At 43.7% G+C, this 27,577-nt stretch overlaps 2 protein-coding genes across 3 annotated transcripts; one reads left to right on the top strand and one right to left on the bottom strand.

Moving 5' to 3' along the window:
- Nucleotides 1-5: 5 nt before the first annotated feature.
- LOC119654153 (E3 SUMO-protein ligase ZBED1) lies at nucleotides 6-27,151 on the bottom strand. 2 transcript variants are annotated; one of them, XM_038059323.1, is made up of 8 exons: nucleotides 26,787-27,151; nucleotides 17,934-18,652; nucleotides 17,554-17,875; nucleotides 17,363-17,496; nucleotides 971-1,138; nucleotides 739-896; nucleotides 497-675; nucleotides 6-332 (listed from the first exon to the last, which is right to left on the bottom strand). In XM_038059323.1, exons 2-8 carry the CDS (start codon nucleotides 18,621-18,623, stop codon nucleotides 7-9), a joined length of 1,977 nt encoding a protein of 658 aa, XP_037915251.1. In that variant the 5' UTR covers nucleotides 18,624-18,652; nucleotides 26,787-27,151; the 3' UTR covers nucleotide 6. The 2 variants fall into 2 exon arrangements, with proteins under 2 accessions (XP_037915251.1, XP_037915245.1); XM_038059317.1 differs by having other exon boundaries at nucleotides 26,861-27,150.
- Nucleotides 9,903-11,473, top strand: LOC119654168 (isocitrate dehydrogenase [NAD] subunit gamma, mitochondrial-like). Its single transcript, XM_038059344.1, has one exon. The coding sequence runs from the start codon at nucleotides 10,079-10,081 to the stop codon at nucleotides 11,327-11,329; it is 1,251 nt and encodes a 416-aa protein (XP_037915272.1). The 5' UTR covers nucleotides 9,903-10,078; the 3' UTR covers nucleotides 11,330-11,473.
- Nucleotides 27,152-27,577: the final 426 nt, after the last annotated feature.

Here is a 27,577-nt window from a genome sequence, read left to right as displayed (position 1 = left end):
GCCCATTCACGTGTCATGCATTTTATTAAAATGTAAAAATAACAAATTTCGCTCGCAATCACTTTTAATCATTTGTTGCTTATTATAAAAATCGATTTGTTCTGTTATGCTTCGCTTAAAATTATTATTCACAGTGGCAGGTATGCAAAGGTAGTTTTGTGCAATTGCTTTCAGGTTCCGGTAGACGTAGCCGCACTCGTGCCACCAGGTTAGCGGACATTGCTCCATATCGCACAGTTCGTTCATATACTTCTGAATTTCCAGCTCGGACGTGGTTTTCACGACTTTTGAGTTGTGTTTCAATTCGTTGCTTTGGAAAAACATTTTCAAACCTGCAAGATGAATTCTGTTGTTAGAGGAAATGTTGACCTATTTGACTCTTATATATCTAAATGGGAATATGACATGCTCCACCCCGGGTGTGGGTTTCTAAAGGATACTGAAAAAATCCTTGGGTCGAATTCGGAGCGACAAAGGCTGACAATTCTTAACTTACTTGATCTTCGTATGCTCTGCTTGTCGCCCTCGCTCTTATCACTACCGTTAGTCTCATCTTTGGCTTTTTGTAGCTTGGAGCTGATAATATCCTTGATCATTTGGAAGTTGTCGGTGTAAGTATAGTTGAGAAACCGCGGGTCAAAGAAAGTTGCTTCCATGAGGAATGTTTTGTGAATGCTGAAAGCATCCGTTGTGAGTCAAAATGAATTCAAACAAAAGAAATTCAAGTTTTTGAGGTACCAATTAATTAATTTCCGGCTAACGGTTTCTTTCAACGTAGCAACAATTGTGGAGTCCTCGTCATAAAGGCAGAAATATTCGTTCAAAAGCTTTGTAGTCAGCGGTTTCAGTAGTGAACATAAGGCCACTGGTTCGTCAGATAAGGTTTCAAGTGTTACCTAGAAGGAGGATCAATTCTCTTCTTATTAAAATGAACAACTGAAATTTTTAAAAATGTACTGAGTATTCCTACCTTTAATGGAGACAGGCAACAGATTATTTCCTTTGTTTTGTCAAGAAGTTCGCTGGCTTCTTCGGTCCATGAAGAGTATGAGTTGGAATATTTGTCATAAAAGTAGGTTAACAGGTTCAATTTCGTTAAGGCAAATTTTTCATGTAATTGTGGAATGGTTGAGTCATCCTATTAGAGAGAAAAGGAAAGAATAGCTGTAGAGTAGGAACAATAATAGAAATTATTGTTATTGTAGGCTAAAATCTTTATTTTGAGTATTTACTGTATCTCCGGAACCACTTGGTGCCTTCTTCAGTATAAAATCTTGATGCAGTGTTATATTCCCAAGAAAAAAAAAATGTTATAGATTGATGGATTGCAGGACGGGCAAGGAACTATCCGGGTTAATGAAGCCAACTAAGAAACCAGACCTATTCCACAAAATTGTCGCGGCACATCGGAGGCAAGAACCCAGACTGCATTACCGACGGTGACAATACCTCGGCCGACGCACTGAATTGCCGCCGACACATTTGGCGGTCTGGCATGAGGATGGCGCGTTGTATTCTCACTTCCTTCTTGTGTTGACCACCGGAGAGAGTGGACGCCGGCCGCAACGCGGTGTAGATACAAACCTTCATTCTACGCAGATAATAAACTCTAAGTGAAGGACGTTTACAATATTTTCTCTTTTGAAGAAATAAAGTTCACTACAAACCTAGTGGATAATTATTATAAAAAGTAGTAGTAACAGAACGTGCTAAAAAGCTAAAGAAAGTGGCGAAATTGATCCTGAAGATTCGTCCGAAATGAATACAGCTCCACTAAAGCGTCCCGTAATAGAGTATAAAATCAACAAATCAAAAACCAGGGGAAACGAAAGAATTGAGTTTTTCTTGTTTAGAATCAGAGAATAAAGTAAGGATTCAACATTGAGGAGAAAATAGGCACAACCGAAGCGAACTGCGAAAATTGAAGTTCCGCTTGGAAATACTGAACCTCCGCTAAAGTGTCCCGTCGAAACGCGCTTCAATGCTTCCGTGCAAGCCAAGCTCAGGAATGTGGTCATTACAAATGGTGTTCGTCTTTCGTTAGGTTATTATTTCTAAGTTATCACAATCTCGGCAGATGCCGGATTTTACCTAATACTAGCACTAAGTGCCAAGCATTTAGGCTTGGACGGCCCTACCTACTTAAAAACTAAAGGGGCGCTGGTGGTGGTGGCCGGTGGTAGGTTAATGGGAGAATCCGTCGAGAACTCCCCGCAACATCGAGCACGTATGCAGAATGGTGTACTTCTGCATGATTTGAACCAAACTGTGCGAAAGTCCCAGTCAAGGGAAGCCGTGAGGGATTTAGGTACAATACCTGTAGCTGACAATATTATGGGAACTACAACCACCCGCTCGAGACGCCAAATTTCTTTGATTTCCCGAGCCAATGGCTCATATTTCACCTTCTTCTCCACGTATTTCCGTTCGAGGTTGCTATTATGGGGGATACCAATATCAATAATATACGCGGAGCGACCCGTCTTGTCAACTAACAGTACGTCAGGCTTGTTGTGTGCAGTATGGCGATCAGTCAGAACTTACCGGTCCCAATTCATGCTGTAAGCAGAACTATCAAGTACGGCTTGCGGCTCATATCGGTAAACCGGACATGTTCCCGTGATCAGCCCATGCTTGTATGCAAGGTTTTGATGGATATCCTTACATACAGCATTATGCCTGGTGATGTATTGCACCGGTGCCATAACAGTTCAGTCAGAAATGAGATGGTCCAACGTCTCTAACGCAGAACCACACATCCCGCACTGGTCGTTCTCCACCCGTTCTTTCATGATGAGCTTTTTATAAGCTCCGATGGCGACCACGCCATCCTGAATGGCACACATGAACCCCTCCGTCTCTGCAAAGACCTCCCCAGCACACAGCCATCTGTTCGACAAATGGCTGCCGAAGACAATTCACGTGTTTACCGTGCATTGCCTTCGACTTCCATTCATCGATCCGCTCTTGGTCCAACTTCACCCCACTCAGAGGATTGAAAGATCGATCCTTCAAGTTAACTGGAGTCAGCCCATAGTCTGCCTTACAGACAGCCGCATGGAATGGGTTCCGCTTGCTCCTTGCTGTAAAAATAAGCGCGCAGCGAGTCGACTTGACGACGATGTTGTACCGCCACGTCAACAACGCCCCTACCTCCGATGTCACGAGGTAGGTTCATCCGCTCCACGGCAGACTTTGGATGATGTATTCAGAATTTGGACATAGTTGTCCGTATCTGCTGCTGGACGTTTTCCAGATCGGTCTTCGTGCATGGCAATATTCCGAATGCATAAGCCAGTGAAGGGGGAGCGAATACATTCAACGCGCTTATTTTATTCTTCCCCGAGAGATGCGATTTCAGCACCAGCTTTACGCGTCGCAGGAATTCGGACAGCAGAGCATCCTTCAGATCACCAACTCGAGCATGCATTCCGTGCAGAATTCCTAGGTACTTGTAGAAGTCTGTCTCGGTCATAGCTTAGATGTGGAGGTCACCAATGCTATGTCCGGCATGCGGCTCGTGATGGCCTTTGCGGATGGCTTGAATTCGACACTTGTCTAATCCAAACTCCATCCGAATATCACGGCTGAACATGTCTATTATTCGCAACAGACTTCTAAGATGGTCGTCAGTCCCAGCATACAGTTTGTGTCATCTAAGTACATCAAGTGTGTCAGTTCGCACTTAGCACGTAGGCCATATTTTATTACAAAACCATGCCCTCTAGCATCATTCAGTAGCCATGAAAGGGGGTTCAGCGCCATACAAAACCAAAGGGGACTCAACGAATCCCCCTGGAAGATGCCCCTTCGTATACAGATGGGCTCTGAGGTATTAGCACCCTCAGATGTACGGACTGATAAGGTGGTATGCCACTCTTCCATGACTGTCGCCAAAAACTTTATTAGTTTCGGATCAATGCGATACAAATGTAGGATATCGATTAGCCAGGTATGCGAAACGCTATCAAAAGCCTATTATTATTATTATTCTGTTAAGGGAAAGTCGCACCGTGTCCTTGAACTATTGTGCCCCTTTTACTGGTTATAGTGTACCTATTGATCATAGTATCTCAGGCAAGCCTATAACCGTTAGGAACTTTAGTATGTTCCCTACTCCCAGATCTTTCAGCTTTGCATCTGGTATTAATTGTTCTCCGAGATGCCTCGACCTATTTTGCACAATTCCCGGACACTGTCCCAGGACGTGGTTAGGTTACAAACAAGTGAACCTATAGAAGATAGCTTTTTCCTACTCCCAAGGGATCCGACAGGAGGACAGCATGTCGCCGATGCAAAGACCTACAACAAAAACGAAAAGTGCGTTCTCTGCAAGGATCGTGGCGTGTCTGGTGAAAGTGTTGCACACAGTGCGGGATGGTTTCCAGTCTTCAGGGGGGATATAGCAAGGGCTACGACACAACTAACATGATCTGAATCCTACAAATTAACATGCACCGAAATGCAATCGTCCACGAGTTGCTAACGGAGTTCACTGCGTAAGTAAAAGCTGGTCTAGTGCTAATCAGTGAGCAATACTGGAACAAGGACCCGGCTTCATGGTATCTCGACCAGATACCGCTGCCATCTGGGTTGGGGAAGACACTCGACTCCGTGTTCTTACCCAAGGCCGGACTTTCGGTGCAGCCTCGATGTTATGGAGCACACGGTTTCGAGCACGGAGAGGCGAGTCTTGCTAGGCGATGACTTTAATACTAGGGCCCTTGAATGGGGCACGCTATACCAAGATTCCAGAGAAAAATGGATTCTGGAAATAGCAGCGAATAACTTCTAGTTTTAAACACCAGATAGACGCCAACGTTCCGGCGCCCAGCCTGAGAAGGAAACATCCGTGACATATTGTAACTTTTGCGTCGGAACCTCTGGCATCGTCGGTGGACGGGTGACGAATCCTAGAAGACTTCTTCGTAAGTGACCGTCACTAGATCGCATTCGAAGTGACGTTATTTGCCAGGGTGCTCCCTCCCGTGCGGAACATCGCGAAATTCGTCGAAGCTCTTGAACCAGGCAGAGTTGCGCTTCAGGGGGTGGTAGTAGTGCAGCTAACTCTGTCGTAAATTCAGGGATGGATCGGATAACCCCTTCCCCCCGCCAGCCTGTGAAGCTTCCATGTCCGGAGCGGCTCCAGCCGTGACAAGCCTTGTACGAGGGCATATCAAATATAAACGGTATTGATTTTTTAAAAATTACTTCAGTTACTATATTCTATTTACAAAGGTGTCTTAATGTTCTATATATTCTCCTGATAAGGGAATACATATTTTGCCGGGAATTGAGAATTTTTGAATCCCGTTGTCATAAAATTTCTTTGGGCGTTCTTGAAGCCACTGCCGCGTCGTCCTCAAATCCCTTTCATCCAAGCGCTCTTTTTAGTGACACAAAAAGATGGATATCGCAACGAGACAAGTTCGGACTGTAGTAAGGATGTTCTAAGGTTTCCCAGCCAATGGAGTCCAATTTTCGTTTCGTTAAATTGGTTAAAAGCGGCTTTGCGTTGTCATGAAAAATAATCGCGTTTCTGGTGGATTTTGTCTAGCTTTTTCGCTGAAATGCCAATTTCGCAGCATCGAGCATTTTGCAGTGATACTGTGCATTAATAGTGCGTTAATTGTGGAGAAAATCGAGATGAATAATACCCTTCCGATAAAAAAACAGTTCCTCTGTGAGTCTACGGACCCCCTCGATGTTTTCAGCGGTAACACTCATTTTTGGGCGACGATTTTCTTAGATTCTCGACTTCCTCACGCCCTCGGGCCTTGGAAACGGTATTTTCTCCGAATTGTACGGGCAATAGCTCCCAAATTTCAGCCGAATTCACTCCCTCACTCATGGCCAAAAACTTAATAATAATTCTTTGCTTCACGGATACGTGCACTTCTTCCTCGCTCATGGTTTCCTCGATACTAAAGGGTTCCGGAGAATTACAGTCAGCCCCCCTTTTCAATAAAGGTACCGGCTACCTTGTCGTCAATCCTTTCCAGGTATAATACGCCTTTGGAATCTTAACAAAAAATGAGTCCCGTTTATATTTGATACACCTAAAACGTACTGGTGGATGGCCGAATTTGGCGCCCTACGGAAGGAGTGTCATAAGTTCCACTATTTGGCACAATGTGTACACGCCCGTGAGAAGGCATGCGCCTGAAGGCAGAGTATAGATCAGCAATAATTATATAAATAAAAGTATAGCTCGGGACTGACAGAACCCACTTAACGAGGTAAATAAGGACCCGTAGGGACTTGGTTATTACCTGGACACCCGAAAAATTAGAGCGATACGAAAGCCCTGGATACTAATTATCGACCAGATGGACCGCATTTACGACAGCGCGGAAGGCGTCGAGGACTGCCCGCTTTTCACAATAAAAGAGCTCAAAGAAGCAGTGTTTACCATGAAAAGTAAGAAGACGCCAGGTCCTGATGGTAAACTGGTGAAAGTTTCCAAATTGGTGTCCTGCCAGACTTGCTACTCGGGGCGTTCAATGCCTGCCTGAAGGAGGACACTTTTCCTTGTTGCTGGAAGGTGGCGAGACTCACGCTAATCAGCAAAGGCAAAGGCGACCCTGAGCTGCCATCTGCATATGGAACGCTGTGTATGCTTGACACGGCCACGAAAAGCTTATCAGAACTAGACTCGCTGAAGCGATACGTGCTTCCGGAGACTTATCCTTCACAGATAGCCCCGTGTTGAGAGCACAAGACTGTCGTGGTTCAAATCTCACTGGTGACAGTGTATCGATTTGTATCGTGATTTCACGTCGGATACCAGTCAACTCAGCTGTGAATGAGAACCTGAGTCAAATCTGGGTAATAATCTCGGGCGAGCACAATGTTGACCACATTGTCTCCTATAGGATGCTGCAATCATGCCTTGAATGAAGTGCTCTAAGTTGATTTGGCTGTCCCCCAGTGTGTTAAAAAAAATTTGGAATGCATGAGAAGTCAGTTATAACTTTGAATGGCAGTAGATTGTTCAGGCCTTGCCGAGCTATGTCTATATCGGCAGTTTCCCTGTTCTCACATTCATTTCTCCATGTTGCTGTCCAAGTTTGTCTTTTTCCTTCTTATCTTGCTACGACAATAATTCATGACCCACATGCCCAGTGGCCTTGATAATCACGCAATACTTATTATTCTTAGCGTCGCCCGGTACCTCAGAGGTTGGGTTCGTTACATCGTTTACCTTTGGTATCATCTAAATATCAGCCCAGAATGCATGAATACTTTGGGTTGGAATTTCTTTCCTTTCTCTGATATTTAATTCAAATTCCAATTAAAACTGGAAAATCTATTTCTTGAAAGAACTGAAAAGAGGGACGAAGACGGCTACGGTTTCGTACTAGGGTAGAGGCAATTCATCAGACACTGCCTCACCTCTGCCCTGGGAGCAGCGCTCCCTTTGAAAATTCGTAAAATACAGCAAGGGTACGACATATATTCAGCGTAAATCCGTCCATAGTTCGGACCAAAGCTTGGCCGGAGCTAGACAATTTCTTTTTAGGGATTGAGGAGTCCTAAGTCCACAGCGTGAGGCAGCGTCTGATGAGTTACCTTTGGAATCTGGCATGCAAAGTAGTATCACTGGAGCGAGTGAAATGGGCATTTAACTCTTTCCATAGATACAAGTCTGCAGGTACGGATGGCATCATCCCTGCGCTAGTAATAGAAGGAATGGATGCCCTGGGTCTACACATTCGGAATATATATCGTGCATGCCTAGCACACGTTTATATTCCAATTAAATGGCGGGATGTGAAGGTGTTGTTCATTTCCAAACCAGGAAAACCCACCTACACAGACGCTTTCCATGGATCAGCCTAACGTTCTTTCTGCTAAAAGGACTAGAAAGACTAGTAGATCGGTTCGTAAGGGATACACACATTCCTAAGTGGCCACTTCATCATAGGCAACACGCCTACCAGAAAGGCAAATCCACGGAGACAGCACTCCATGAACTTACATCAAAAATTGAAAAGGCGATGTCCGAAAAAGAATGCGCCTTAGGCGCATTCATGGACATCGAAGGTGCCTTCAATTATGCCTCATTCGCGGCAAGACAGCATGGAATCGAACCGCTGCTAATAAGTTGGATCCTTCACATGCTAGAGTGCAGAAAAATCCACATATCGGTCGGCCAGAAGTCTATTGAAGCAGGATGTCTCAGGGGCTGCCCACAGGGAGGGGTTCTCTCTCCACTGTTATGGCTCTTGGTAATGGATACCCTCCTGTGGCTCGTGGAGGACAAAAAAGTCTTCGCGCAAGCATTTGCGGGCGACTTAGCCGTAATAATTACCGGCAAGTTTGCGGACACAGTATATGACCGCTTGAATGCAACGCTGCATGTAATCCACAGCTGGTGCCTCCGCAATGGATTCACGGTGAACGCTAGGAAGACTGGACTAGTTATGTTCACTAGGAACGTCAGGTGGGACAGCTATACGCTACCCACCTTAGCAGAGGCGGAAATCCAGCCGGCACAAACAGTCAAGTACTTAGGAGTACATTTCGACTCCGTGGAACGTGGAAGCATCATATCCAGGAACAATATCAGAAATCCTGCAGATTGCTCTGGTGCTGTAGGAATGCGATAGGTAAGACCTGAGGACTTTCACCTAAACGGATATACTGGATGTATACATCCATAATAAAACCCATTTTGATGTATGCATGCATCGTCTGGTGGCCAAGACTGAACTTTGCTAACAGCAGGAAGCTGCTAACGCAGATTCAGAGACTTGGTTGCCTAAGTATTACTGGAGCAATGAGTACTACGCCGACTGCGGCACTTGAAGCTATCCTCACTTTACCCCCCATTCACTTGGAGGTGAAACGGAAAGCGGCCAACGACGCATATAGGCTCGATACCATTGGGGCGTGGAAAGGCGGTCAATCAAACGATCATGCGTCTATCTGGAAATTCCTTGAAAAATATCCGGTAGCCCTGATGCCGACCGATCATATGGTTTCCAAATTCGTCTTTGAAAAGACATACTCTGTCGTAATCACCGAAAGAGAAGGATGGTCGTCAAGTAGCCATGAGTCTTTTCAGATTACAGACCTAATAATCTTCACCGACGGGTCAGTCATGGAGGATGGATCGGGTGCAGGGGTTTTCTCGGAGAATCCGATTATAGAACTGGCCCGACCCCACGCCCGACTCCTCGGAAAAATGACGACCATATTCCAGGCGGAGCCGAGGGTCTTTATCCACAATGGTGGGTCCAGAACCAGCTCTTGGAATCCGACCATCTACTGTCAACCGAGTGGAGAAATTTGGACTCTTGCCGGCAAGCGAAAATCCTTGTGAAAGAGCCTAGGGCCACTAGAGCGGCATTTTTGTTGTCCCTTAAGAAGTGGGACATGAAAACCGTAGTTGTCTTCGTCTCTCTTCTCATTTTTGAACTTTGGGTGTTAACCCGAAAAGAGGAGTTCGTGGACCATAACGAGTTGGAGCAAGTTGCTCTCCATTTGTTCCGGTCTGTCATTAAATGGATGCGGACTTAGGACTCCTCTTCTTCTTTTTCTTCAGCCTTTGTCCCGTTCACAAGCGGGATCGGCTCGGGACTTAGGACTCCTCAATCCCTAAAAATAAATTCAAAGAACTATCGAGGCGTGTATGTCGGGAAATATTTTTAACTTTAAAATGTTGATACCAACTGCTTTTTCCAAAGAACATTTTGGGAATTAGATGATAACGTTTTAAGAAAGTCCGGGGATTTTTGTTTATCATATTTAGGCTTCCGGAGGCTACAAAATTTGATTCACAGGAAAGATACTTGTCCCAAGGGTTCATAAAAAATTGGAATTCTTATGCGCCTTTACGATTTTACCCTTAAAAGTTACACACTGACCGATTGCACTAAGGATGCATTGATAGAACTTAGTTTAGTAGGCCCTGCTGTCCTGTAAATTTATTTGTTTCCTTTATTATTGACACAATTTTTATATTTTATTAAAATATTTAAAACTTCATTACTTGAGCTGTATGGAAAGTGTCCCTACATAGCATAGCTACCTCAAACGAACAAAAAATCAAGAGCGCCATTTAAAGGCCAAAATGCAGTCTATTTTACGCAAGAACGTTTTCAACCATGCGAACTTTTTCAAGCCGATTTCTCACTACGCAACTGTTGCAGATGATCCCATAGAAAACCGTGCGTTGATGACCCATGAATATAAAAGGGAGATCCGTAAATTTCCACCATCCGTATATGGCGGTATACATATTCTCACCTGCGTTTACAGCACGGGTCTAGGTTTGAAGTTGTTCAATGCTGTCCGAAGGATTGTAGATCACAGTGGAGCTCCCGTATTTTGGGAATCGTTCGCCCTACCACAATCCAAAATAAAACACCATTATATCGAAGAGATAACACAGTCGATACTTCGTAACAGAATAGCAGTGAAAAGCAATTTTGAGTTGGGTCGAAAAAATTTTGGAGAAGGTTCCATGTCCTATGCCAATAATTATATAATAAACTCGTTGGATTTATTTGCTGGTATTTTGAAGTTCCGAACTTTCGAAGGACTCAAAACTAAACACAAGAATGTCGATATGGCGGTAGTTTTCCAGAACAATTGGGGTGATTTCCATAATCTCGAATATGAACCAGTGAAAGGGGTCGTCGAAAGTATTCGCGTTGCACATGGTCCCCTCTTTGAAAAGCTTGTCGTCTATGCATGTAACTACGCAATGAGACGAGGACGTAAAAAAATAAGCATAGTCCATCACAAGATACACATTTCAATTGAGCAATCTGAGCAATTGTTCCTTGAGACTGCTAAGAAAGTCCAGTCAAGATTTCCTGAGTTAGAATTCGAACAAATGAACCTCCGTGAAACTATCGGTATCATCTTCAAAGATCCAAGCTACTTCGATATCATTTGTCTGACAGATAGATTTGCATCACCCGTCGCTTCAGCACTCTGTGGAATTTGTGGAGGACAAGGTCTCTTTTCTGGAGCCAGCTATAACGAGTATATAGCCATGTTCGAGCCGGCTGAAGTGAAATTGTGCTTAAGAGATAACAGATTGCTCAAAGGACCTAGTCCTATAGCCGTTCTCACTTCTACTATTGGAGCATTGAATTATGTCGGGCTGGGACAGTATGCGGACAAAATAGAAAAGGCTCTTTATAAAACGATTTTAAGTGATAAAATAAGAACATTAGATTTGGGCGGAAGGGCGTCAGCGACACAAGTTTGTGACCAGATAATGAGAAACATCGATGAGATAGATTATTGCGAGGCTAAGGAAATTCCGGAGGGTGGCAAGATCAGAGAAAAGAAAGAAAGTCCGTTGTTTTGAATGGCGCGCAGTCAAGTTTGCTCGTGAAATCGTGTCGAATTGTATTCTAGTTTGATATTTTATCCTTGGTCATGTTGACTGATTATTGTAAATGAGGTGTAAACACCGTACTTGTACCAATATGGATTATAACAAAAGATGATGAAGGTTGTAGTATTTATCTGATCCCATTTCAACCGGAGGAGGAGAACAATTTCTTATCATAAATTTCAAAAATGTCTTCATTAAAAACACCCCACACCTTGGCTCATTTAAATGGTCGTTGTAAATTCAATTTCGTTTTTAAAATTATAAAAATCGAAATCACGCACATAACGAGCCAGACGTACTCATCACGGCATGACTTCCACAAGCATTGATAGGCAAAACTAACTTCGAACAGGGGCAAGGCAATTCAGTGAGCTCCTTTCCTTGAGACTCAAAGGTACGAACCCTCCCCCAGCTCTCACTTCACCTAGTCGAATCAGCAAACTAAGGATGAGCTGTAGGCTACGATGCCACTTGTCACACCGCGGGGTTATGCCATTTTATGCCAAATATATGGCTGAGATGATAACTTGGATGCGAGCGGTTCGGAGAAAACACTAAACAGGGACAATAGCAAACGGTCAACAAAAGATGAATGGAACTCAAATAAACTTTCAACGTGGTAGAGTTCCGACAACGACAATCAGCTGGCTAATCAGTACCGACGATCTGGGTATAGTATTCGCCCAAGAGCCTTTTGCAGCAGACTGAAGAGTAGCCATGTTTGGCTATGTAGAACACAGGCTGCATCACCAACAACAGAGATGAAAAACTTGCTAATTTACTACTAACCCTAAACTTATCCACACACTATCACGTGGAGAACAAAAGACGAGGTGGAGGTACTGATCCAAACTTTGCTACTAAGCGGCGGAGAGATAAATGGCGACCGCCATCTCTTATGGAAATAGAAGTATGCTGAGAAGAAGGCATCAGGAAACAAGATGTAGTTTTTGGAATAATTGTGTTGTTAATCTACGACAGAAGAACACGTTCAGTATTATTTGAGAGCAAAAAGGACAGATGAATGGGAGAAATATAACCGAGCACTTATCTAGTACGGTAATGACTTTCGTAGAGCAAAAAGGGACTCATGAAGGAAATTCTGTGAGGAAATGAACTGCCAAAAAAGATGCGACTCCAGAAGAACGTAGCTTAAGATCCAGTTAACCCCGTTGAAATAAACACGACGAATCGTGAACAATAACTGGAAAAAAAACTCTGGCAAACCTTCTAGAAGCTTGAAGTAAAATCGTGTAGTGAAATCCAGTAAGACGAATTGGTCCCCTATAACAGGACAAAAACGGACGACTGGATATTAATGAATTCAGTGGTAACTTTGACCAAGATGTAATGGACGATAAATTCATTTGAACCCTAGATTAATGGAACTAATGGAACAGCAACTAGTGAACATAAATGGCAACAATCAGCTATATGCCGGAGGCATGAAGGTAGCTTAGAGTAGTCTTCCTAGCAATAACAGGTCGGGAGCTAAATCCAGGCCAAGGCTAGGACCAATTAGATTGGCCTTCTTCCTTGTCAAAACTGTAAAAAAACCTGGTTGAGAAACACATGAGGGAATGGTTGATCTCTCTACACCCCGACCAGCATGCTCACCAAAAGTAAATCCTATGGAACAACTTTGCATCAGCTAGTACGGAGCACTAAAACTGCTTTAAATAACGTAGAAACCACTATCGTTTTCACAATAAATGGACGTTTCGATAATATTTTCGGATTAGGGAGCACTGCAACTAAATTACGACGATCACTGCTAAAAGACAGGCTTACTCAATCACGTTTATGTGCCCCAGTTTTATGCAGAGAGTGTTTACAGGGCTACTACTGTGCTACTTTGTAATAGAAGAACTACTGATCTTACTAAACAATATTCTTATTATAGGAAAATACCTGCAAACGCTCTCAAAGAAAGCTTCCCCTTGTGTCCAGGTAAGACTCAGCACTACTTCATGTCGGCTTAGATGCTGGGTAAGGAAATAATTAATTTCGTCATCTTTTCTGTTTAGCTACAGACCTAAGTTTCCAAAAAATCGCGCACTTCATATGACTCATGACTCGCTTTCACAAGGAAGTAGCTACTCATCCAAATTAGGTTGCCATTCTTCTCGAGCAATCACCTTCCCTAAGTCCTAGCCTTTGCGCTTGTGGCTAATCAATCGGGAATAGCTAAAAGCCCGGATGAAACAACAGGACAGACCTTTGACGAATAGCGCAACCGATCACGACGACCCGACCCCACTCCACAAAGGCTAAAGAAAGAGAAGAAAGGAAGATAGTAACTGGTTTTGTGCGCCTTAGCAAGGCAAGCAACGCGAATCACTCCCGCGATTACCATCACAGCCGGTTTTGAGACAATAACGTAAGCGATCAAGAGTATCAGCTCATACCTCCGCGCTCTAGAGTAGAATGTTGCAGAGCGGTGCATTCATGAAAAGGCATCTCCTGCTGGAGGCATGGAGTTAGCGTTCGCCGTTAGCAGATTGAAGGCCAAAACATGATTTTATAATCGTCTTACCAATCGCCACGCATCAATACGAAAGTCTGCTTTGCCCCTGTTCAACAGCACGTCTGGTTACAATTGTCACAACATACATAAACGATTATGCGTGACTCTTCTGGCATGTCAAATCTTGGCGGACTATCAAAGAAAGCGTTCCAAGGATCTGGCCCTCTAGTGTCTCATACAGAGGAAAGCTGTCTCTCAAATAATCCCTCAATATCCGCTAAAGGTAGCCCGGCGCATGAAAAGAATTTTCGAATACGCCTAGTATATCTGCCAATCTTTTAGGCATTTCTGACATCAAGTGATACGAGGAGTACTATCCGGCCAGATCCACGACTATACGCCTCAGTTCGATAAATCGCCTCCATGAGAGCATTCACTGTGAATCCCTTGACTCTAAAATCAAACTACATTGAGGATAAGTTCACGGCAGGAAGTATCACTTCAGCGAGTCTACTTCTGATGAACCTTTTGAGTATTTTCCCGACTGCGTCAAGTATACAGAGTAGTCGGTATGCAGAAGGTAATTCAGGATTTAATTTGCCATTGCTAATCAGCACAAACCTCGCCACGATCAAACGAAAAAAATTTCAAAGTTTATTTATCAATAATTTTCGAATGGTGCAAGCGAAAGTTGACTGGGCAACTCGTTCTTGACCCTGCTGCTTATAAGGAAGTTTTGCTTCGATAACATATTATTGGATGCAGGTAAAGCGATTGGCCTTTGTTGAGATGATTGTGCATGCAGTAATGCAACCCAATTTGTGGTTGTTTTTGCTTTTGCTGCGCCGACTTTGGATTTTGAAGTTCAAGGTCGGGGTCAACTCAACCAAGGAAGCCGTAAGGAGAGAAATGGCCAGTTAGAAGAGGCGTAGAAGCTGGAGGGGTCGAGGGAGAAAACACGGAAGAGAAATAGGAGCAGAGAAGGTCGCATGATTGTTTTGGGGAGTTAGCAGTGGAATCAGTAAACTTGATGGAAGAAGGGAGAGAAACGGTGTCAAGTTACCGCGGGCAAGGGGGACTTCGACGCTCAACAAGTACCTTTTATGCGCTTTTTTAATCATGTACTTCACAATGGAGCGCATATAGTCTTAAAGTGAGCAAGGTCACATCATTCTTCGAAGCCCGAAACTTCTTCCGCAGTGCATGTTTTAGATGGACTTTATAAGGATCTCCGTTGTGAACCAAATTGGGTACGAACGCAGGCGAGCAGGGAAAAAAGGGATATAACAGGAGAGGAGATCGGACAGGATATTGTAAAAGGTGCTAAGCGTTGACTTGCATAATATGTAATCCCAGCTGATAGACGCTTAACCTTCAAAATTGGCTTTGAAAAAGTTGAACTTAGTGGATTTACGCGTAGTTTTGGAGTTTGAACGGGGGGGCTCTGCTTCAAATTCAAGTGAGGTGTGGTGAGCATCAGTTTTGACATACGGGGATCTGCAAAGAGATAAGGAGAAGTGGCGCTCAGGGAAGTTGGAAAGGAAGAGATCGATAGTGCGGCCCAAGGAGTTCTTGGTGGTATTGAAATTCAGGACAGAGTAAGTGTTCATAAAGGAAGAAAGTAGAAAAGAATGGAAGAGGTTGTTGGAAGGAATTGGCAGACTAGAATGATTAGGCGAGTGAAGCATGGGGAGGTTAAAATCTCCGTAAAGGAAGAGAGAGAGGGAAGGGAATCTGATAGTAAGGAGTACAGACAAACTATCAAACAATTCTTCGTATAGATGAGAGGGGCAGGCACAGAGGACGTATATACAAAATAAAATGAACGCGAGGGAGTTGAGCAGGGAGACACGAAGAGCAACACAGTCAAAAGGATAGCTAGAGGAGTAGAAGATGAGTTCTGCGCGAAGTGTATTTTTTATTGCAATTATGACTCCACCACCTATGGACTTACGAGATGGATCCCGGTCCTTGCCACAGCAGAAAGTGGAGTATCCTTCGGGGAGTTCGGAGTTTAATATGGCATCGTCGAGCCAGCTTTCAGAGATGCAGATGGCATGGCGTCGCTGAATCAGCACGGATAAATTGGAAGCCCAAGCTTAGTTGTTAAACCCCTAACATTTTGGTAAAACAGAGGGACAGTAAACACGAATCCAGTTATATTGCTCGGCTAGGCAGGCGGGTTGTCTTGGAATTTACCTACGAATTGGTGCGTTTATATGGCTTGATGAATACACCTTCAAGCTAGAAAAAAGGATTGCTGACGTCAAATTCATCAGGATAAGTGACCTTGAAAGACGCTATCACTCGGTTGCTGTTGCTATTGTTTGTTTGACATAGAACAGAGAAGAAAGTATACTAACGTTGTCCTTTATGTACTCCAGTGTATAGCCCGTAGAAGTTATTAACGCTAGCCTGGAGATAAACCGCTGTTTAGGTGGGGAGGTCACCTTCAACCCGGGGCCACTGGCACGGATGAATGAAGTGCCAGAATATAGAGCAGCGACGGGAAGCGGAACTTCGTTGGTAACGTGAACGATGTTAAAAGGTGGGGCGGCTGTGTCCCGTCCCGTTGAAGTCGCGATGGAGCGAGACTGGATTGGAGACTCGGTGGGCCGTAACTCTTCAGTTGAAGCAACCCTGATGTTTTTTGCTTTAAGTTTATTCTTAGGTTCTTCTTTTTTTTCTTTAACTCAAATATATTTTCATTCCTATTTATACTTTTTTTCTTAGTTTATACTGTGGTAATATTTCTTCATGTTTCTTATAGCTATTTTGCTACTGAAATTGGTGGATGAGTTCAAACTACAATTAACTACACCTTCTGTGATGGAAAAGCCACCCCTGGTAATTATCCTTAAAGCTAACTCCAGATGGCGAAACCAAATCTACGATCTTTGTAGAGAAGGCAACTCTACCTGCTCGCATTTGTTTCATGCTGTTCTCCTATCAGGACCTCAGTAGGTTGTAATCGTTTGCCTATAATCTAAACACATACAGCACTTGATGGGAGCTACCCATATTAGTAGCCTACATACTACCCAACCAATTCTAATGTTTCCATTGTTAGGAAGTTTTCTTGGGTATTGTTCGGTAACTTCCACCAAAGCAAGTTTTCGGTCTCGAGAATTCCTGGAAGTGGTTACACTTCCGCATAGGCCTTTTCTTGGAAACAGTTAAAATCTTAGATTTCCAGAATCGCCACTAGACCAGAGCCTCCTCCTCTAATAGATTTGACCGCCTTACGGAACGTACCCTTGCCGGTTGTTCTTTGATTCAATTCAGTGAGGACGGTTTTATGTGCAGATTCCCTTCTTTGTTTCCTCGCCTTTTCCTTTGTTATTCCGAAGAGTACACCCACCCTTGCCCTGAAGCTCCGAACCTTACAATGCATCATACAATAAATCACAAGGCTACAGAATGGGGGCACAAAACCCAATCTTGCACAAGACATCCATCCATCTATCCTCTCCAAAAGTAATCATTTACATATGTGCAAATTAGTAACAACAAACATAAAAGCTACTTCCACTTACTTGACAGGTTGTAGGCTCATTTGCTTTCAGGTACTTCTGCACTTCTTCATAAACGCATTCAACATGCGGCATTTTAAAGGCTAATTGAAGACACTCCTGTATCACTGTTGCAAAGCACGGGACAGTGGGAATTCCTGGAGAAGATAGTGCTATCAATTTTTACAGATATTTAAAAAAAACGTATCTTTTACCATGCGCAGTGCAAAAATTATTTATGATATCCTCTTCATAGTTAGTAACGGCCCCCGAGCATTTCGTCATATTTATGCCTTCGAAAATATCTAAATTTATACTATCAGATATGCAAACAGTCTTAAACAGAAACTGCTTCAATCGTTGCTCATTTTGCTGTTGTGAAATGAAATTAATATAGACATTTAGGAATTGCATTTGCTCCACATTGGTCCAAACTTCAAACCCCAATGAGAATGAATTTTTGTTCGCGTGCGACTTAATTGTTTCGAGGTGGCTGTTGAAAGTTGTTTGATATGAGTTTCTCAGTTGATTTTCGATCTGAGGGGGAATATTTAGAAATTGGAAATGTTGTGAAGTTGTCATGAGAATTTGTTACCCGTTTTCTGTTTGGCAGTACAATGTTGGGAGAAATAGTAAAAATAAAGTTGGTGAAGCCTTGGCCTTCCACTATTGACGGTGGCAATAAATCTCTGGTGAGCATGTCTGTCAACGATTCGTTAATAATTTCCTGAGTTGGTGCGGCCGACTCGTCGATCTCTTCCACTTGGTACGTCTGAGGATCCAATGAGGAACTGAACTCCTGATAATCATTCCGTTCACTAATCTTTTCCGAGTCATTTTCAAGTATGTCATTTTCAACTAAAGCTTCGATGATTGCAGTTTGCTCATTAATTTTTGTCTGCTCCTCATCAGCATTCAGCTCATGGAATTCCTTCTCTGATATAGCCTTAATGTTTCTAATTTTCATTTTGCAATCTTCGCTACTATCCGGATTTTTGTCATCTGTTTTCGTTCTTTTCCGATCATTTAGCTGGTACAGAGCATCAGGATGTTTCGCTACTAAGTGTGTCCGAAGATTCGTTGTGTTCTTATTGTATGATATGGCCGTGCTACACAAAGTGCATATTATTTTTTTCTTTGTAACTATGTTGTTGTAGTTGTCGCAGGGGAATCCAAAATATCGCCAGTAGGGGCTTCTCATTGTGGATGGGACAACCATGTGCGAATATTCGAAGAGTTCGCTGCCACTTACTTGGGTTGAAACGCATGACGAATCAACGTCCATCTTGAGTTAAATAAATTGTTCCCAAATATCTGAAATAGAAAGAAAACTACATTACACATTGAAAATTGATCTGCAGCATTGTTATTGCATCTTCCATTCTGTAGCCACAAGGCCCTACTCCGTCGACAGGTTCTTCAGACGGCTACTAGGACATCCCTGTTTTGGCCTCCACCTAGCAAAAGCGACTATTAATCCTGGGGCTATACCTAAGTCTCCGGGCACCCAAACACTGGCCCCATATGTATTTCCCAAACCAACGGTTAAACCAAATGAAATTTGATCTAGCTTCTGTACTTCAATAGTGGAGCACGTTGGCGTTGAACGGACTCTCTCCTACTTACTCACCCTGATCCAATTGAACTGTCGCGCCAACAATTATTATTATTATTATTATTATCAGAAGTACATCCAGCTTACCTCCGATGCCTCTCATGTGTAAAACTGATAAAGGATGGCACCCCGGCCTTTTAGGCACAATGGCATATTCTGGTGGGCGCAGTGTATTTTTATCAAACTTTTCCAAAGTAACAAAACTATGACAAAAGGACAAAAGTTTCCGGGACATCGTGCTTCACGGGCCAACATAATTCATTCGTTTATTATTGCTCTTCAGCTCAACTTTACCATAAACCACTTAAATCGTACTCTTGATTTTGTCCTCTTCGACCTGCTTATGTGTTGCTGGATTCTATCTGCAGGCGCATCCTACACTTAAACTCGTTGGTCTCAATTCCCATGTTGCGTGCAAACTACCTAAATTCAACTTTCAAAAGGCCAACTTACAAGGTCTGAATTTAGCCCTGTCAACTATCCACCGGGATCTCATTCTCATTTCCTTAACATTCGAGGAAACCCTTGTCTCTTTTTATACCTTTATACCGTTTTCTTGTTAGGCCCCCTATATAAATCCCAATGGCACCAGTGAGATTTGAACCACCCTTCCGCATGACAGCATTGTGCTCTAACCACTCAGCTATCCGGACACACTGGGGACTCATTAACAGAATTTAATTTATTGTCCCCATTTTTTCCCACAAGTTATAGGGAAGCAGTCAGCCTGGAAACGGAGTTCCAATGGTGCAATGCCCCTTGGTTACCTCCAAAGGTAGGGAAGATATTTGGAGGGGAGCCGCTGAAAAACAGTCTGATGTCACTGCAATTCATCCGATAGGCGCGTCGATTCCTTCACCTCGGTTACGGATTTTTGTAAGGAGGCTTAATCTCCCAACAGAAAAATAGGTACAAGAAAACAAACACAAATGAAAACGTCCTACTTGTCTGCGGCTCTCATTTACATGGGTAACTCGCGACATTTATAGCTGAACCTGTGGTGGGTCGTAACCTCAATATTCTGCCACTGTTTTCCATTGATGGGCTATTTAGGTCCCTAGGTTCGCATGACACTACTACCAGCTATGAATTTGCTAATTTTAGGTGTAAGCTCCGGCCATACAAATGATAATGGCGATCCTCTTCTTGCAAATTTATCTGCCCGTTCATTGTCGTTAGTACCTTTTCGGCCCTTAGGACATCCCCATACCAGTTTATATTTAGAGTTTTAATGTGGCCTGACTATAAGAGAAATTATAAATTCTAATGCGTTGATATTTCTCTGTAGTGTCTGATTGACACACAAGTTTACCGCATTCATGTTAATCTAGGGCCTATGACATATTGTGTCTCGGATCCATTTCAAGTATCAGTCCTAGTCCGTGGATTTCAGGAAAAACTGAATGGGAGTCACTAAGGCGCTTTCGGACATACCCACTCTTCCCCAAAGTCGGTAACTTTCACGGTATTTAAAATTCACTCAATGTCCCAAATATGAAAGCAACTTAGAAGCAAGGACTTTTTGGAACCATAAAGGCTTGTGTGTGTATGACTTTGTTTTGTTCCGCGAAGCCCCGGCAAACTAAAGATGCAAACTAATAACATCGGTTCGGCTTCCGATGACTCCAGATGAGAACGACGTGGCAGGCTGTTGCATATGTCAGCCATCACGAAACGTTGTTCAGTGGCCAATGAAGCTGCTCGTATGCAGTTCCTGCTTAGGTTCCACTTTCTGGGGGAGGAGCGATTGAAATCAGAATGTTCACATCCTCCGTACTGAAAGATACTTCCCAGAACCAGGGCTTCTAGGTAGCCCGTGGCACCGTGCGCCATGCATCTAAGAAAGCAGAGTGCGGAAGGTTATGAGAGAGGCCAGCCACCCTGGTTCGTTTAATAGTCACATTTGCCTTTTCATTATAAAAATTGCAGCTGTGCCCTTATTTTTATTATTAAACACGTGTTTCGGATACAACATGTGTCCTTCTTCAGTGCTTATTTTGTAATGATTTGTTTTACTTAACTATAAGCCTTATACCCCCCCCCCCCTTAGACCAATTAACATAACTAATATTTAATTAACTAATTTGTTTGAAATTATAATACCCCCTTAATTACTTACCCTAATTACCTGGAATAAACTAAATGAACAGTTGCCCATATCGGTGTTCAACAACCTGGCGTTAATTCGTTTAAATATTTCTAGACTTTCTGCGGCCTCTAGTTTGTGGACTTTTATGTATTTTTTGTATGATGTCCACATTGTCCCATGAAATGTTATGGCCGCTGCCGCTATATGTTTCGCAATTGCAGACTTAAGATGCCGTAGTGGGTTTTTAGTTGCTAGTTCCGGTTCTTTAGTATCGTTTTGTCTGTCCTATATATATATACTGGTTTTATAGATTCCGCTCCCTTCCTCTTTGGATTTTGGGTCCTTTACGCTCCTAAGTCGCGTTTTAAGTTGTGCATGTCTACTTGTTGGGACAGCCTCTATTTTAAATCCTTTAAGCGCATTACTAATCCTACACAACGAGGTGTATGTAATGCTCAATCTCACTGTTGTCTTATCATTGATGCCTGGCAACGACATCAATTGTTTCCTATTATTGATAGCCTGTTTCTTCCTTATTATAGCGTCTATAATGTCGGTGCTATAACCGTTCTTTTTCGCGGTGTCTTCTATATAAGCCAGTTCTTTGATATATTTCGATCTGGTTAAGGGGATGTTTATCATTCTATAAACCATGCTGTGGAGGACCGCGAATTTATGCTGGTATGAATGGAAAGAGCTGCTAGGAATGACTCGTTGGTTGGATGGGGGCTTCCTGAATATATCGAACTCGAGGTCTTCCCTGTTTCTAATGATTTTGATGTCCAGGAATGGTATTTCTCCCATTTGTTCAGTCTCCATAGTGAATATAATATTTTTATGGAGCTGTTTGATTTTTTATAGCAATCCATTCAACAGCGATTTGTCCACCATGGAAGTAAAACAAATCATTACAAAATAAGCACTGAAGAAGGACACATGTTGTGTCCGAAACACGTGTTTGCTATCTCAAAATATAAAAAGAAAAGATTCTATAGTTAAATTGGAAACCTTTCCGTTTTAATAGTTTAATTTGCTTTGAAGTGTTCAAAGTACAATATGGCAGCTCTCATTTTTCATTGGTAACAACCGCTCCCGCAGTTCGTTTTACAGCACTTACGTGTTGAGGGGGTTGCAGGAACTACCGACTCTTTCCCTTCCACTTCTCTCACCAGTTCTTCGGGATAGTGTACTTCCAAGAGGGTCTACACCGATTCCAGTCTGGAGTTCGTGGAAGTAGCCCCACTTGGTCGACTCATTCCTTTTATTGACTATTCACAGCCTTGAAATCTCTCTTTCGCTTTCCAGTTCCTCACAATACGCTCTAAAGGAGTCTCGTTTCGAACACCTAACAAGACTCTTATATTCATTCGATAAGTTTAACTAATCCTCATTCTTATTGCTTTTGCAAGAACGGTTCGGAAGTCGTTTGGTTGATTTTCTGAGTTTTTACAGTCCGCGGTTAGCCTTAGTTGCCTAGGGAGCTGCAGTTTATTGCCAAGAAATTCATTGAACTTTGTCCAAATCGTTTTCCTAGAACTCCGTCCTCGTATTTCAGATTGTTGACCTGCAGACTGTGTGGGTGGTCAAAGGGTAGTATAGGTCCCGGGGCGAAACGTGGATTGGTACCCACGATGGAGCATAAAACCTGGGAAATGCCTGCTGAACCAACACCAACAGCTCTACTACCAAACCCTATCTCCACCTCCACGTGGTGACCGCTGGGAGCTCTTTTTTGACGAAAAGCTGCAGACGGAGAAGGATGAAGGCGAGTCTCCCGCGCCTAAAAACGGGACAAATTGTATCAACTGGTCCTCCAGGTTGGGGTTTGGGTAGGGCTGACAACCCTACACGGAAAACAACTTGTTACGAAGCCACAACAGGAGCCTCGGACAGGACGGATTTTAGAACGACGGACCCGGCAACGACAACGGAACAACGATTTGCGTATTTTCTCATGGAACGTGCGCTCTCTGTACAGAGATGAAGCTGATGAGCAGCTAGCCGATACCCTGTCCCAATATAGGGCTGATATAACAGCGTTGCAAGAGATGCGTTGGACAGGGACCGGTTTCCTGGAGAAGAGCCGCTACACCATATATTATAGCGGTCATCCAGTAAACCATGTGCTCGGAGTAGGTTTCTTAGTCAGCCAAAAAATGAAACCTGCTGTTATAGGCTTGGAAAACATAAGCGAACGGCTATGCACTCTGCGCTTGCGAGGCAAGTTTAGAAATATAAGCCTCATAAACGTTCACGCTCCTACAGAGAAGACTGCACAGTCGGAGAAGGATACCTTCTACGAGGCAGTAGAACGAACCCTCGAAGCCTGTCCCAGATATGATATCAAAATCATACTTGGGGATTTTAACAGCCAAGTAGAGAAGGAGCCAGTATTCAGGCGATACGTTGGCTCCCATAGCTTACACGAGAAAACAAATGATAACGGACTGCGGACTATTCAATTAGCAGGGTCACACGAAATGGTTGTTGGAAGTACCTGGTTTGCGCGGAAAGCGGTCCACAAACATACATGGGCCTCTCCAGATGGGGCTACTTTCAACCAAATTGACCACGTGTTGATCGAACGCCGCCACCTCTCAGCCTTGATGAATGTCAGAACATATAGGGGGGCCAATATAGACTCGGATCACTATCTCGTTGGCATGGTGCTCCGAGCTCGAATAACAATACCACCTAGAATCCCCTCTGACAATCAGGTGAGAGTGAACACTGAAGCCATCCACAACACAACCTTCCGCGACACCTATAAGAGGGAAATGGATGCCGCAATAATCACAGTCAACAGAGGACCTGGAGATGAAGCATCAACAAATGATCTTCACAATCACCTGAAGAACGTTATCATGGATACGGCCACAAACATACTTGGCCCCAGCCGCAAAAGGAGTCGGAACGGCTGGTTTGACGATGAATGTAAGCTAGCAACGGAACGGAAGAATGCCGCATACCGAGTAATGTTGCATTCTCAAAGAACGCGGGCACGCGCAGAGACTTATCACGAACTCCGTCGAGTGGAGAAGCGACTTCACAGACGGAAAAAGGAAGCCTGGGAGAACCAACAAGTCTATGAACTAGAAAAGTACAGGGAGCAACCGCACCAGGCGCGCAAGTTTTACCAACAAGTCAGCAGGATGAAGCCTTATACACCTCGATGCTCATCCTGCCGAGACAAAGAGGGAAATCTGATTTCCGACAGAATGGGCATATTGGAGCGATGGGTTGAGTACTTTGATGAGCTACTGAACAACCAGAACATCGGCGAGTTGGAGGTCCCGCCAACTGAAGACGACGGACAAATACTGCCACCACTAAGTTCAGGAGAAACAGTCCGTGCAATTCATCGGCTAAAAAAGTCGCCAGGAGCCGATGGAATTACAGCCGAATTGGTTAAATATGGAGGCGACCAGTTACATCAAGTGGTTCATCAACTTGTGCTCAAGGTATGGGACAGCGAATCAATGCCTAACGATTGGCAACGGGGCATTATCTGTCTCATACATAAAAAGGGAGATATAACACAGTGCAGCGATTATAGAGGTATCACGTTGCTGAGTACCATCTATAAGATATTCTCCACTATCTTGCTAGGCCGGATAGCCCCATACGCCCAGAACATCATTGACCCATACCAAAGAGGCTTCACTCCAGGCAAATCAGCAACAGATCAGATTTTCTCTCTGCGGCAAGCGATGGAAAAACTGTTGGAATATGGACAACAGTTGCACCACCTGTTCATCGCCTATGATAGCATAGCCAGGGGTAAAACTGTACACGGCCATGAGAGAATTCGGTATCCCGATGAAATTAATAAGACTGACTAGGCTGACCCTGACCAATGTGCGAGGGTAGATAAAAGCAGCAGGATCACTCTCAAGAACATTCGGCATCAACAACGGTCTACGACAAGGGGATGCGCTAGCATGCGTCCTCTTTAACCTGGCCCTCGGGAAAGTGATCCGTGATGCTGAGGTAAATGCAAGAGGTACGATGCTCTTCAAGTCCACCCAACTACTGGCCTATGCTGACGATATCAACATCATGGGAAGAACCACCCGAGACGTACAAACTGCCTTCATCCAGATCGAGCAGGCGGTAATTGGCGCGAGATCTTGGGCTGCACATCAATGAAGGCAAGACAAAATATATGGTGGCAACGTCAGCACCGAAGACGAATCAACCAACAACATCAAACCGCACTGGTCAAACACGAAGAAGAATAAGGATAGGAGAATACAACTTTGAGACCGTTGACAATTTCTCCTATCTAGGGTCGAAAATCACAACCGATAACAGCTACGATGATGAAATCCGCGCACGGTTGTTGTCAGCCAACAGAGCCTATTTCAGCTTACAAAGACTGCTCCGCTCGAAACGTCTCACCATAGGGTCAAAGCTCTTACTGTACAAGACTATGATCTTGCCAGTCCTCATGTAGTCCTCGGAAACTTGGGTTCTTAGCAAGAAAAATTGCGAATTCTTGGCCGCGTTCGAGAGAAGAATCCTCCGAAGAATTTTTGGCCCCCTACATGAGGATGGACGATTCCGTAGCCTACATAACGACGAAATCTATGAGCGATACCATGACCGTCCGGTTGTGGATAAAATCCGGCTCAATAGGTTACGGTGGGCGGCTCACTTAATCCGTATGGATGAGGATGATCCCACCCGGAAAGTCAAGGGCAATATCTATGGTAGAAAAAGAAGACGAGGCAGACCCTGCCTAAGATGGAGCGATGGCGTGGGTCAGGACGCCAGACAGCTGTTAGGGATATCGAATTGGTGGACCTCGGCGCAAAACCGGGATGTCTGGAGTTCCTTATTAAGGCAGGCCTAAACCGGATACCGGTTGATGATGATGATCATTAAGGTCGCCGGCAATAATGATATAGCCACCAGCAGGCACGGGACAAGTCTTTTCATCGAGAAGTTGCCAGAAGACATCTTTCTCGGGATACCGGTTGTTGCGCCGTTGATGATGATGATGACCTGCAGACTAAATTCTAAGTATCGGCAATCTGGCAGTGATTGTTAGGACAATTAGTTCACCATTTTTCGGTCGCACGAAAGTAGGGAGGTTGCAGTCATGAAACCCATTAAATAGTTTCTCTCCTGTGGGATTGCATTTGCTACTGTCAGAGGGTAGACTCGTGTCGGATATGTATCACGTTCATCAAGAGGAACAGATCTGCCCACTCATAAGCCTTACTGATGTCAATGGATAAACCGAAGGCTTGTTTTTTTCGGCTCCTCTCGATGGAAATGTGTGGAAGAATTTGGTTGGGGCAGGAGGCAGCGGAGCTGTGCCTGATGGAGTTGTTGTTGGGTATGTGGTAGTCCTTGAGGCACTGGTTAAGCCTGGCTTTCCCCGTAGAATTCACAAGCTTAAAAAACACATTTAATAGTGAGAACCTGAAGTTGTTTAAATCATTCTGGGACCTTTCTTTCTTTAGAAATGGGACCAGTTTTATTTCCAACCAGTCCTCCGAAGGGGTCCGGCTGAAAGAGATCTCTTTCAACGCCCCAACAGCTCCAGAAAGGCTAATCGCGTGAAACACCCAACCTAGAGAATCTAGGCATGATTAGAAAAGGGCACCATCTGGCCTTTGCATAAAAAGCTAAAATTTAATTTACAAATCCAATGGACTCTGTTCCCGTTTCTGAAAACTTCAGCTGGAAAACAAACACCATACAAGAAGCAACAATATTCCCAATTATTTGCCTACAAGTTGTTCGGCAAAGCAGAAACTTCAAAATCCGCATACAAATCTGCGAGTATCGAAATAAAGACCGCCATTACCCGAAACACTTCTGCTCCTGATCGGTATTTTGTGAGACTCGTTCGTCGTCTATTTCGAATCACAGAAAACTGTTATGAGAACTTCAACAATTTACACAACTTTAACATCACTTTCTTCAACTGTTTAGCACTAAATTTAAACCGCTTTTTGATATATACGCATTTTTTCGTTATCTTTTATTTCGCGAAAGATGTTTGAGTGAAATGTTTGCCTATTTGACAACGAGAGCGTTACCAGACTAGAGAAGGCTTACTAAGCGGTGGAGTAGGTGTGTTTCCCTGGTTTACTTGAAGTCATCTGATTTGCTCGCATGCATTTAAAAATCATTTTCATTAAATTTGTCAGCACCATGTTCTTGGAGTATCGCTTAATAAGGCTTAATTTTCAAAACGAAAATATCGTATAGTTGCATTTACAATTCGTCCTCACGTGTACACCCCCCGCGCCCAGTGCATTCGCTGTCAGCTGTTTCACGTAAACATCTCGAATCGACATTTGTGTGCAATTGCACTCATCGTTTGACGTTTGTACTTTCACTTGAGTTGGCTGTCCGCGCTCTCGGTGTTATCGTTCGAGTTGGTGTCAAAACAAAAGCGTCTTGTGATTCATAATCCCGAGTTCCGGACGATAGTTGCGTTTATCTTTCCAGTGTCCCCGGATACAAGTGATATCTAGCGTTCATGAAAGATTCGCCTCGCCTATCAGCGGTCGTTGAG

The sequence above is a fragment of the Hermetia illucens genome, chromosome 1 (genome assembly GCF_905115235.1).
Source record: "Hermetia illucens chromosome 1, iHerIll2.2.curated.20191125, whole genome shotgun sequence".
Classification (NCBI taxonomy): domain Eukaryota; kingdom Metazoa; phylum Arthropoda; class Insecta; order Diptera; family Stratiomyidae; genus Hermetia; species Hermetia illucens.
This window is presented reverse-complemented; position numbering and strand designations above follow the sequence as displayed.

What these genes read in the sequence shown, in the direction of transcription:
- LOC119654168 (XM_038059344.1), top strand. Translation starts at nt 10,079, where the DNA reads ATGCAGTCTATTTTACGCAAGAACGTTTTCAACCATGCGAACTTTTTC.
- LOC119654153 (XM_038059323.1), bottom strand. Translation starts at nt 18,623, where the DNA reads ATGGACGTTGATTCGTCATGCGTTTCAACCCAAGTAAGTGGCAGCGAA. An exon ending in TACTGCCAAACAGAAAACGG is followed by an intron (nt 17,876 to 17,933) that starts GTAACAAATTCT and finishes ATTCCCCCTCAG; the next exon opens with ATCGAAAATCAACTGAGAAA. An exon ending in TAATTTTTGCACTGCGCATG is followed by an intron (nt 17,497 to 17,553) that starts GTAAAAGATACG and finishes TATCTTCTCCAG; the next exon opens with GAATTCCCACTGTCCCGTGC.